General features: G+C 40.1%; 1 protein-coding gene across 2 annotated transcripts in view; it reads right to left on the bottom strand.

The window, feature by feature from the left end:
- Positions 1–648: 648 nt before the first annotated feature.
- SNAP25 (synaptosome associated protein 25) overlaps positions 649–12,723 on the bottom strand; it is an 83,266-nt gene continuing 71,191 nt past the window's right edge. For both annotated transcript variants that reach the window (XM_045883818.2, XM_045883819.3), the window contains 3 exons: positions 10,250–10,375; positions 7,289–7,433; positions 649–1,937 (listed from right to left, as the gene is read on the bottom strand). In XM_045883818.2, coding sequence (XP_045739774.1) covers positions 1,869–1,937; positions 7,289–7,433; positions 10,250–10,375 — 340 coding nt within the window. In that variant the 3' untranslated portion in view covers positions 649–1,868. The remainder of the gene's footprint in view (positions 1,938–7,288; positions 7,434–10,249; positions 10,376–12,723) is intronic.

A 12,723-nucleotide genomic window follows, 5' to 3' on the forward strand; every position in this document is an offset into this window, starting at 1 on the left:
TATATGAAATGTTCAAATAGGCAAATCTATAGACAGACATAAATTAATGGTTGCCTATGGCTGGTGGAAGTGGGATGGGAGTGACTGCTATTTGGTATGGGCTTTCTTTTTGGGGGCGTTAGAAATATTCTAAAATTTGATTGCACAAATCTGTGAGTATACTAAAAACCATTCAATTATATACTTTAAATGGGTGAATTGTATGGTATGTCAATAAAGCTGTTAAAAAAAGTGAGGGCAGCAGTGGTGTGGTTGTGGAGGGTTCACTTTTGGTGGTGGGACTGGATTTTGGGGAGAGGAAGGAAGAGTGGATTGATACCTGATATACCTAAATCTAGGTAGGGTCAAGTCTGAGTACCACAGATTTTTTCCATAGATGTTTTCTTTTATCTTCTGGAAAACTGTATTTTCTCCCATAGCCAACACTGAATCCACACACAAATATTTCTGAAACAGATGATAAAAATCAAGCCAAGTGTCACCTGCCATTGGAATTGTGTCTAAAAGGGACATCTTTGTTTTTTCCACACAGTGTTCTCAGCACACAGAACTGGCTTCTGAGGAGCAATGGGATGGAGTGGCCTGGCTTCCTCTTCTCATGTGAGTGCAAAATCAGACGGAGTCCATAAAGAAATTAAAGCAGACATCTGGGGTCTATAATTTTTAATAATTTTAAACTAGCTACAAAATGTCAATCACTTCACAAACCAACAGAGGAGACAGGAGGAATTTAATATTACATGCTGTAATGATATTTATCTCACAGTTTATATTTCATTCATTTATATTATTTTTTAAAGATTTCTTTATCAGCTACTAAATATCTCAGCAATTTGGTGTGCATAGCTCTAGATTAAGCAACAGAGAATTGTACTGATAACAAACCACAGGGGGAAATGGTGATTAATAAGAGTCAGCCTTATAAAATTTACATCTCCACACTGTTTCACAGCAAGACTGCTTTCTCCAAAACATAGCCTTCAAAAGCAGCAAACAAATCCTATATTACATTCATTTGACATAGTTCAGCCAAACGTCTATTTTGCTGGAAATGATTAAGTGGTGAGTGTGTCAAATCCATCTTTTTTTAAAATTCTTTTTTCTTAAAAAAGGATGATCATGATTAATAAGTCTATATACTGACAGAAAGAAAGTGACACTACTTCAGTTTTGCTGGTAGAACTTAATCTTGACAGTGTCTCAATACTGAGCATGCTTTGTTGTTGTTTTGTTGTTTCTGTTGTGTGTGTGTGTTTTCTCATCAGTATGCTACTGTCATGGAAAGATTTTGTTTAAGTAGGAATCTAAAAATCTATTTAGTTCTCATGCATAAATGCATAAATCACATCACTTTTAGTGCAATGCCTGTAATGTAATTCCACATTGTCTAATCATGAAATCATAAAGACAGATGACAACCATGAGGAATCAAGGACAGCAAATTTTGAGAGTTTCAGAGCCTGACACTCAAAGAAAGGACAGTGGCAGTAGCTCTGTGGAATGTCACAGTTTTACAAGAACAATACTGTGTATTGAAAGAATCAACAGCACGTTGAGCATTCCTAAATTGTTGTCATTCAGCAAACACCACTGAGGAGAGAAAAGGAAAAATGAAACCCAAGACATCTTATGTAGGGAGTTAGAGCCACCAAATGACTACTATATACAACCTTTGGAAAGAAAGAGACTCAGAAAGAACAAAAGACACATAATAGTTTGGGGAAGCTGATGAATGATACAAGACAACATTCACAATGGGGGTGGACTGATGTGTGTATGTGTGCAGACCTACTAGGTAATACGATGAGAAAAGCACAAAGGTGCTATCTTGCCCAACAGCATTTGGAAGAGAACACAGGTGGGCACATTTAACCACTCCCCAGCATCTTTGTTGCACGTTGGTTGGCCTCATCAATTCTGGTTTTGTTGGAATCAGCCTAGAAAAGGGGGAAGAAAACAAAACTCAGGTTACCTTTGGACATTCTGTTCTTCCTTCTGGGTCTGTTCAAATGCCCCCTTCTTGAGTGAAGGCATCTTGAAACTTCTCCTGTCAGAACTGACCCTCTCTTTTTTTGTGATTCCAGAACCATTGCTTGTGGTTCTACTTGGACATGATCATAGAAGCTCCATCTTAGTACTCATGACTGTTTCACCCTACCAGAGTGCCTCCTTTTGAGGACAGGGTTACATCATTTATCTTTCTATCCTGGAATGACACCCAGTGACGTTATGAAAGGCATTCACATCTGTGGATTGAGTTTAATTACCACCACTTATACAGTTGGGTTCAAATCATGGCTAACCAGTGTCACTTCGGGCCAATTACATAACATCTTGGGGCCTTGGCTTTCTTGTCTCGAAGCTGGACAAAAAGGAATCCTGGTAACAAGCATGAATGTCTATTATATCCAGTTCATTCAACCTTGACATCAAGATTGATATCAACTATGAGGAGTATATTATTATTAATTCATTTTTCCAAATGAGGAAATCAGGCAGCCTGGAGTCAGAATCCACACTAGTAATCATCATGTTAATCATTATAGTACTAGGTCTGCTGTGAAAATGAAATGAGTTTGTACATATAATGTGCTTGGAATAATTTTTTGCAAAGATTAAGTGCTCAATATATTTTATCTTGCAATTATTGTTATTGGGTGAAAATCTGACTTGTTGGGATGTTTAATAATTTTAAGTTCCATTTTTGAAGACTCATTCCCATGGAGTTTGACAATGGCTTGTTTATTTATTTATTTTATTTATTTATTTTTTAAGTAGGCTCCACATCCAACTGGGGGTTTGAACTCATGACCCCAAGATCAAGCGCCACATGCTCTACTGACTGAGCTAGCCAGGTGTCCCTTATCATTGGCTTGTTTTAACAAGAGCACTTTTTCCATAATTTTGTGCCTTGACTGATCTCACTGCTTCAGTTACCTTTTGCTGTATATGCAGCTTGAAACCCAGAGTTGCTACCAGGATAGACTTTTAAAACCCAGAAAATGAACTATTCCCAACACCACTGAGAAAGGTCTGAGTGAGCAAGCAGAGGCAAAAATGAAGATTCTGTTTAGGCTGTTGTTTTGTCTTATCATGATTGGTGATGGTGTCTGCCCTCTCTAGCCTGGAAAGAGGAACACAAAGCTGAGAGGCAGTGTAGGGAAACTGAACTGCTTTTTTATCAACCTGTATTTGTTCAATGATTACCGATTTTGCATCTTCTATGGTGCTTGGTGCTTTCCAATCTCCACCAAACTGGATCTTCTTTATTTAGTTTGTGAATTCCCAGCACACTTAGAGTTATCTATATTCAACTAGAAATTTGCCAAGTTAAAATAGAAATATTGCTAGATTATTCATTATTCTGAATTATCTGGCAATGGTTTCCTACCATCTGTTTGGATAATCAAAAGTTGACTTTCAAAACAAGTTAAGATAGAGCATTAATTTTCCTTGTTTTGATCTATAGATTCATATTTTGGACCTTAGGTTCCTGATTTGGAAAATAGGTATTCTTTCCAATTTTACTTGGCTCTTAAATCTCCTCTCTTTAGCTATAAACTCTATCAGAAATAATGATACTTTGGTGCAAAGGAAAATTCTAGGCTCAGACCAATGTGAAATGTTTCTGCAGACTGAATTATGCTATTTTTCCAGACTGAATACTAAGGAAAACACAAACGGGGGAAAATCATTAATTTAAAAATGGATGGCATGTCTGGAAGCAAGCATTCTAGAAACTCTTGCATTAAGAATACACTGGTGAGCATTCACCTGGTGGTGGAAGCGGATATTTTGAAGTAGAGCATGAGGTTATTCTCTGGACATCGTCAAAGGATCCAAAACAGACCTATGTTCACTGAAGATCTGTGATTTCTACCTAAATTTTCTCTGAAGCATATCAAAATTCAAGCCCATATACCTTATGCAATAGGTACTATATCTTTATTATATAACAGAAATAGCATCTTTTAGGAACAAATCCTGAGGTAATCTCCTTTTAGATGTCTCTCTGGTATTTGGAGAAGGCCTCTGTGTTCATTCTTTTTATATGCTTTAGGACTGTATTTATGGAATATAGCCCACCCCAGTTTTCATATTTCTATTTAGAGAATCTTAAGTTCACTGGCATACCCAAGATATGCCACATGATTTGCCCCTGTGAGAAAGCAAGGATGATCCCCATAAAGCCACTAAGAGAGTTAGAAGGAGATCATTAGCCCACCCTTCTGCACACTCTGGAAATCTCAACTTCAGACCATGGCAGGTAGCTTTTAGGCTCCTGCTCAGAATTCCAGAAGTGGATGCTTATTACCCTACATGGTAGCCATGTTCTCATCCAAGGTTTGAACTGTTCCCTTATTATCTTTCAGAAGAAGAAATCAGGTCATGAAGCTGGTGAGCAGGAAATGCCACTGGAACTCAAGGTCTTAGTTTTCAAATGCTGTGTTTCCTCATTGATAGGAGAATTCAAAGGAATGTTAAAGCTTCAGCCTCACTGTATTTCAATGTGTGTGTGGCATCTACCACTGACAACTTTAAATTGAAGTTTGAACATTACTACTTCCTGAACAACATAAAGAAGCTAATACAACTTGCCCCATTTTAGTTTTCTGAAAGAATTGTACCATTTCAACCTTAGAAGACTGTATATATATATATTAAAGCAGAAAGCAAAGTTTTTAAATAGACAAAGTAATTCCTTGACAGTCCATGGGGATGTATTAAGAATTACATTGTTTTGGACTTCCAAAACTTTACTATCAATCCAAGAGATGAGAGAGGATCATAATTGATGGGGTAGGGTGAAGGTTGTTGTTGGGGGCCATGGGAGAATATGGGAGAAACATCAGAAGATTCCCTTTTTTCGTTTAATTTTTTAAGGTTTCATTTATTTATTTGAGAGAGAGAGTGTGAGGAGGAGAAGTGGCAGAGAGAGAGAGAGAGAATCCCAACTAGACTCTATGCTGAGCCCTGATGCGGGCTCAATCCCACAACCCTGAGATCATGACCTGAGCTGAAACCAAGAGTTGGATGCTCAACAGACTGAGCCACCCATGTGCCCCAAGATTCTTTTTATTCTTAGACTGTGAGTTTAATTTACTCTTAGATATGCAAGAGACCTTTGAACACTGTTTCCTATGATCAGAAGTGAGAACTTACATGAGACAGGTGGAAATCTATTAAAAATTGTGCAGCTCATATAACATGTATCATTTGTGGCGATGCTGGGTTGAAATGGACTCTCTCTAATCATGTTCAGATTCTGATTTTGGAGCTAAGATAAAGGCTAGTTATTCAAAGGCAACTAGACCCCTCTCTCACTTCTTAAACAAATTAGCACTTAAAGAATGATACAAACCATAATGGCTATTTCCCATCCACTTGCCTGACTCCAATTACACATCTTGGCTGCATACATCTTTGCCATTTAGTAAACTGGGCCCAAAATGAAAGGTTTTCCCTAGAGAAGAGAACTAGAAATGCAAAGTGGCAGAATTAAGATGCCACTTGCCTTTCCAGGAACACTTTTTGGTGCTGAAAATCCTACTCTATCAATAAAGATTTGACCCCTCTTTCTTAGTAAAAGTACTACTTCTAGAACTCTAATTGAGTTAGAGGTACATTATCTCCCTACATCTGTGAGTAAATTGGGTCCATTGACAGAAAATGAGTACTTCTTGTTTTTTCAAATCATTTTCCCATTGGAAGGTGGTTTGGCAATTGTTTTTTTCTGGCCATAATGGGCTAGGTCAGCTTGTGTTGGCTCCAGTGCTTTTTGAAACTCTCAATATTGTTCTAAAATCTATTGATTTGTGCAGCTTTAAAAGCTTTAGCATATCAAAGGCTCTTAACAATGATAAGTATGTCATGACTTGTAAAAGTAAGCAAAGCACAAGCCTTTTGCCAACCAACACTGACATTTGTGTAACTTAATATTGATCAGGCAAAATATTATGCAATCAGATATTTTTAATAGGGAGCACATAGAGCACAATAGGGCAAAGCGTTCCCTTTATGTCTACCTTTTCTTTTTCAGGTCGGTGGAGGATGCTTGGGTTCCAAGAAACTCAGTGTTTAGCCTTAGGATTCAAAGCATCCTTCTCTGCTCATTAAAGTGGAATGAATTGTTAAAAAGAAACTCAGGGTTTCAGGCTCAAAACCTCAGTATCTCTCTTTGAATATAGCTCATACAGCAATATGAGCTGTATATATACAGCTTGAGCTGAATATAGCTCAGGAATAAACTCATACAATGTAAGATTGCCAACTAGAATTGATTATAGATGCACAATTACCATTAAACCTATAATGTATCTATTTCTTCCTGTTGGCATTTTGAGATCTTAAGAGATGATAAGCAATATTCAGGACTCTACTGATCGGGGAGGGGGAAGAATACAAGATCGTAGAAAGTATGTCAGATTTGTAGTGTGGAATATCAGGTTTTGGTGCCCCAAATCTTTTTATAAGGCTTATCCAGTGTTTCTTTCTGTTCCCTTCCAATCTCAAGGCCCTAAACCCATCCCTTCCCATTCTGTTCTCTTCACTTTTCCTTATGACTCTTGTTGACACCAGGGGGTTTTCTCTTAGAGCCACATCTGGTGTCCTTGTGTGAACTCAACTTCATCAGATCATGCTTTCTATTTTGAGATCTGGACATGTGAACTGTTGAACTGGAAATGGAATCTGGGCTTTTTTGAACCATCATTAAAGCTTTGGCATTTATAAAATCAAAGCTCATCATATTCATCTTCTCGTTAAACTAAAATAAGTATTCTTTCCTTTATTTCCTGATTCTATTCCTACACCATCTCTTGACAAGCTCCTAACCAACCTTCAAGACTCGATTTGGCTTTTTTGGAGATTTTCCCATCACTTAACTCTTGAAATCTTTCCTCATCTAACCCTACTTATTAGCATTTTATGTGTGGCTCTCTTGGCAAATTATATTTTGTGTGGTAGTAAATTCAGCTGGAGGCTCACTGCCTCCCATAGGCTGTGAGTTTCTTAGCAGTGGGGATGATGTCTTTCTCATCTTTATGGCCTTTGGATCCTGAAACAGAGGTGCCTCTGAGGAATATCTGCTAGATTAAATTCTACTCTCTTATTTACTTATATGTTGGTGAATTTTTGTCTTGGAAAAATAAGGGGGAAATTTCCATCTATCAGTATGCCTGAATCCCATGCCACAGTTTGAGGGGCTTATTTTGCCATTCATCCTTCCTCAGTGGTATCTCAGAAGAAGTAATGAACAATGGAAGCTTGCTGACTGCCATAAGCTCACCTTCTCCATGATCCTGTCAATCTGGCGGTTCTGTGTATCGATCTCATTGCCCATATCCAGGGCCATGTGACGGAGGTTTCCAATGATACCGCTCACCTGCTCCAGGTTTTCATCCATTTCATTTTCTCGGGCATCGTTTGTTACCCTGGGAGTCAAAATGTAATTTTTAGAAGATAGAAAGTGTGAAAAAAAACTCACATACCAAGGACCCAAAGCTAAGGGAAAGTCTGGAGACCCCTTAGGTATCAATCCCATGCATCTTTAGTCTTTGTTCAATGAGTACATTTTAGCTTTTATACATTAGAAAATAATTTTTATTTATTTATTCATTTATTTATTTATTTATTTATTTATTTATTTATAAGTAGGGTCCATACCCAGCATGGATCTCAACGCCAGGCTTGAACTCATGACCCTGAGATCAAGACCCAAGCTGAAATCGAGTCAAACCCTTAATTGACTGAGCCACCCAGGTGTCCCTAGAAAATAATTTTTAAATTTCATTTTTGAACATTTAAGTTTCTTTTTTAGAGAAGGCATATTAAATAGATTAATTTATTTACTTCTTTCATTTCCACCAGCACATCATTTCCTCCCTATGTTCATATGTTTATCCTAATTTTCATTTTTTAAGAATAAAATCATTTTAGTTGAGAGGACTGGGTCAGAGAATGAAGATGGAACTAGTTAGAAACTATATTTTTCTTTCTGAAATGTCAAACAAAGTCTCCAAGAGTTAAATTGAGAATGAAAGAAAAGGCTTATTGTGTTAAGTCAGAGAATTTCTCTGCTCCATCTTCTTCCGCATTTGGGGCCAAAATCCCTGGGAAGAGTAAGGATAATACAGTCTGCCCCTTAATCCTGCTGGCTCCTAAGAACTCCAAAGGGAGCTACTTATTCAAGATGATTTCTATTTGCTCAGATTTCATTGCAGGGGGGGTTGGGGTTGGTGGCATTGTGAATGGGTGATTTCAGGGGAAAAATTGTGATAAAAGATTATTGTTCCAGTTTGGGAAGGAAGGAGTTGGCTCTCGAAGTGCCTTACCACCTGGCCATTTTTTTCACAGTTCAGCTTGAAAGTTAAGAAGGTAGTAACTCTTTATTGCAAATGGTAAGTATTCATTCTAGGATGTTCTGGTTAATTAATATTTTCCCACTGCATGTGGTGATGAGCTAAAAATGTTCAGAGGGGTTAAAACCCATTCCCCATGGTCACCCCCAGTGTAGACTAGCCCACAAAGGTTTTTAAAGCAGCCTAGGCCAGTAGAAATTAAAGGGGGAACTTCCTAGCTTTCTTACATAAAAAAGAAACTTATTTAAATGATTATCAACAGCTAAGGCATACTCTGGTTCCAGGATTCTCAATGCTGATTGTATATTAGAATCACCTGAAAAGCTTTAAGAACCACAGATGGCTGGGTCTCACTTTTTTTTAAAGATTGTATGTATGTATGTATGTATGTATGTATTTACTTGAGAGAGAGAGAGCGAGCATGTGAGCGGGAGGAAGAACAGAGAGAGAAGGAGACACAGACTCCCGCCTGAGCAGGGAGCCCAATGTGGGGCCCCACCCCAGGAGCCCCGGATCCCAGGATTATGACCTGAGCCAAAGGCAGACATTTAATTGACTGAGCCACCCAGGCGCCCCTCAGTACTGATGTTTTTAAAAAACAGCCTCAGGTCATTCTAATTTGCAGCCAGGATTGAGAACCCCTGGTCTAGTTTCCCTGGGAGCAGATAGAAACAAGAATAGAATTGTCATCTGTGAGGCTTTATGTAGCTATCTAGACCTTATACAGGTCACTGTCATTTGAATGTGGGTTATTGGTTGGTAACATCAGCTACAATGGCCCAGTAATATATAGCTGTACAACTATCTCTACACTAGTCATTAGGTACCCTAGTCACTGCTGAGTCCTAGCAGTAGCCTGTAAAAAGGGATAGGGTTTTTTTTTTTTTTTCTTTTCTTCTCTTTTTAACAACAGGAATATTTGTCATTATTTACTCTGTTTTCTGGTCTCCTGAGAGCTGATTTCTGGATAGGCAGATCTGTGTAATTTGAGATTTTTAAATAGGTCTTTAAGTTGGCTTTTGCTTCCAGGTCTCACAGGAAATCAGAAGTCAGGTATGCTTGTTATTCTCTATTTGTCCCCCCAGGTCCATTCTCTGACCTGTTTTGCTCTCTGCCCAGAGACGCTGACCTCTCTACAAAGGCATCACCCAGATTCTCTTAACCCTCCGGCTTCCAGTAGGCTTTGGCAGATGGCCCGTGAGATATTGGAGGGCAAGAGGAAAGAGGAATGGGGGCATTTATTTCCCTTTCTCATTTCCTGCTAGTTTTGCAACAGCGGCATTTCTCTATAGCCCCTCCCCCACAGTGGTAACTACTGTCAGGTTCTGATAACAGCTCCCATCCCTTCAGGACTTTTCCTGCTATTGCTAGTCCACCAATGCTTTACCATCGCTTGTTATTAACCCGGCCCACATCTCTGTAAACAATCTCTTTAATAAGTTCTGTTCAATTCCATTTATGGAAAGAGACACCTGTTTACTGCCGCATTGAGGCTGGATGTGGCCACGTGACTCGCTTTGTCTGATGAAACTCTGGCAAACCCGACAAGGCTTGATAAGTGCTTGTGCATTGGAGCCTGCCCCCTTGGAATGCTGCCACCACCACGTAAGAAGCCAGGGCTCTTTGCTGGAGGGACCGCACGGGGGAGAGTGGAGGCGCCCTGCCCTAGTCAACCACGAGCCGAGTGACTGAGACCATCTTGGGCCATCGTGCACCCATCTGCACGGAATGAGGGAGCCCAGGAGGGGCTCTTGGCAGAACTGCCCAGCAACATACACATTCATAAGTAACCAGTAAAATGGTTGTTGCTTTAAGACCCACTCAGCTTGGGATGATTTGTTTACTTAACAATGGACGACTGCTACAGGGCTAGCTGCACTGCGGCTCACCTCCGAATGAAGCCACCACTGATGGCCATCTGCTCCCGTTCGTCCACCACACGAGCAGGCTGGCTGGCCACCACTCCGTCCTGATTATTGCCCCAGGCTTTTTTGTAAGCATCGCTTGATTTAAGCCTATGCAAAAAAGAGGGTGAGTGACAAGGCAAGGGGGTGGAGCATCAAGCTCACAACAATGGTCACCTCTTCAAGCTAAGAACCAAACCAAGCAAATGGGTTTTAATTCGAGGCATTAGAGAATACCGATATATCATGATTTGGACCCAAACAGTTGGCCACCACCATGCCTCAGCTACTCAGCATTGCATTTCCAATCGAGCCAATTGCAATTGTCAAGACTGCAACCTTTGCCCAAAGGTTGTTCTTGTTTTGGTTTGTCTTTGCAGTTTAGTTGGATTTAAGACAAGGATTAAGGTAGCTGGAGGACATTCAGTTCTATTTCAGTGACATGGTTATATTTTGAGACACAAAACACACAGAAAAACATACTGGCAGACAGACACATAACAAGACTGCCAAGTAGAGTGTGTACATCACACCACAGCAACACACTGTCACCAAGAAAAACATACTCGACTGAGTTTTTACACACCATCATGCAAAGATTCCCTGTTTTAATTTTTCCCCCAATGCATGTGTGGGACTAACCCTTCCAACTCTGCATGAAGGACATAAAGCACTGGTGGTTGGCCAAGGGTGGTGGTCTTTGAGTTGCCTCGAGAGTGATTTGAATTAGATAATATATCGGTACTTCCAAACAGTCACCATACATCTAGTCGATGTACAAACCTTTGTCCACAGAGACAAAAAGTAAAAGAGGCATAGTGAAATGAGTGCAGGAAAATAGAAGAGAGAACAAGCCATCTAGCACCAGAAAAGGAAATCCCTCTATGTCTTCTTCATGCACCAGCTACAGGCATGAGTAGAAAGTGAAGCATTCTCATTTAAGCCAAACTACTCCAGAAGTTGACCATTCTTGAAAAAGGCACTAGCAGGACAGTAATAGCCTTCATGAGGATTTGAAACGCAGGTTCAATAGCTTCTTTGTCAGGCTGGGGGGCAGGGTGTGAGTGATTACAAACTCCTACTTCAAGCTATCCTGGGATGTGGCAGGGGAGAGTGGTCTGGAACTGGTGTGGTCTCCATGGGCTGTATTTCACTGATCTGCCTTGGAGAGAAACTTAAAATCCAGGCATACCTGTTGTGCCCAATAGAAACATGTGCAGCATATTTCGGTGGGTGTGTTGTAATTTAAGGCAATCAAAGATGTTTTTAGGTTCTTTGCATAGTAGAAACCACATGCTTTTAGTCCAAAAACAAGAGAACTTCCTGTGGTCCCATTTTCATATTTTCTCTTATAAGACAACAGAATTTACACCCCCCCCCCTTTTTTTTCTTGTATTGGAGGATCTCAGCCATCTATTAAAACTGGCTCTAATACTAATATTTGCAGAGGGGACCAAGCAACCCTGGAATAAGCTGGAAAATTGTACAAATGGAATTTCAGCAATTCCCACAATCTAGTGTACAATGCCACAGACCTCGGAGCTGTCAGAATTTACTGCTCTAAAGAGCCATGGGCCCACTCCGTGGGACAGGATCCAAAAACTAATTTAATAGAGCTTAGAGTCTGGCTTTGTTTTCTTTCCGACTCCCCGTTCCCTCCCTCCTCACATTACAAGAAGTTATATGGACCTTGTGAGGTTTTCTGCTATGTAAAATATCTGGTATACCATCTTTGGCAAAGTCAAAGGGGTGGGAAAGTTTGCGTTTCTGAAAGAAGGCGAATCACTGCACCCACAATGCTGCACATAGACTCACAGAACTGCCGTACATCTACCATAATCCTTTGAAACATGCCGAGACAGGGCGAAGCCCTCAGAGAGTCCAGGGCACCACCAGCCACTGCGTTGTGACACATGGTTTTTAAAGCATTATTTACACACAATAGGGAACACTTCACTCAAGCTTTGAAGCTCAGTTAGGGTCTCTTGTGCCGACTACTATGTGGAATTCGTAGGGGCCATCATTTCATCTGAACATTAGAATCCATCCCGGGGCGGGGCCTGCCTCCACGCCTTCTCCACACAGTTGATGAATGGGGAAATTGTATCTGTTGGAATTCATCACAAAAAGGGTGGATATCTCACCTGGGGGACAAGTGGCCAAAGAAAAGGATATACAGTTAAGTCTTAACTAACTGGAATGTGTAGCCATGAGTCATTTTGGTGAATGACGTGACTTTGTTAATTAACAGTGGGCCATGGAGGAAAACTTTGTTTCAGGGGTGATTGTTGAATATCTGTTAGATTCTCAAGGCACTTTCCTGCCTTAGAGTCTTAGGGTAGTGAACATGACCAAATTTTTCCTTGGTTATGGTTTCACTTGATGTGCCTGATGGCCTTTCCTCTGAAGATCAACTCTTGTTGTTTGGTCCCCTTAGGTGTGGAAGTTACATAGGAAAA

This window comes from Mirounga angustirostris, unplaced genomic scaffold (assembly GCF_029215605.1).
Source record: "Mirounga angustirostris isolate CCGP_5_RB_7025 unplaced genomic scaffold, mMirAng1.0.hap1 SCAF_10, whole genome shotgun sequence".
Lineage (NCBI taxonomy): Eukaryota > Metazoa > Chordata > Mammalia > Carnivora > Phocidae > Mirounga > Mirounga angustirostris.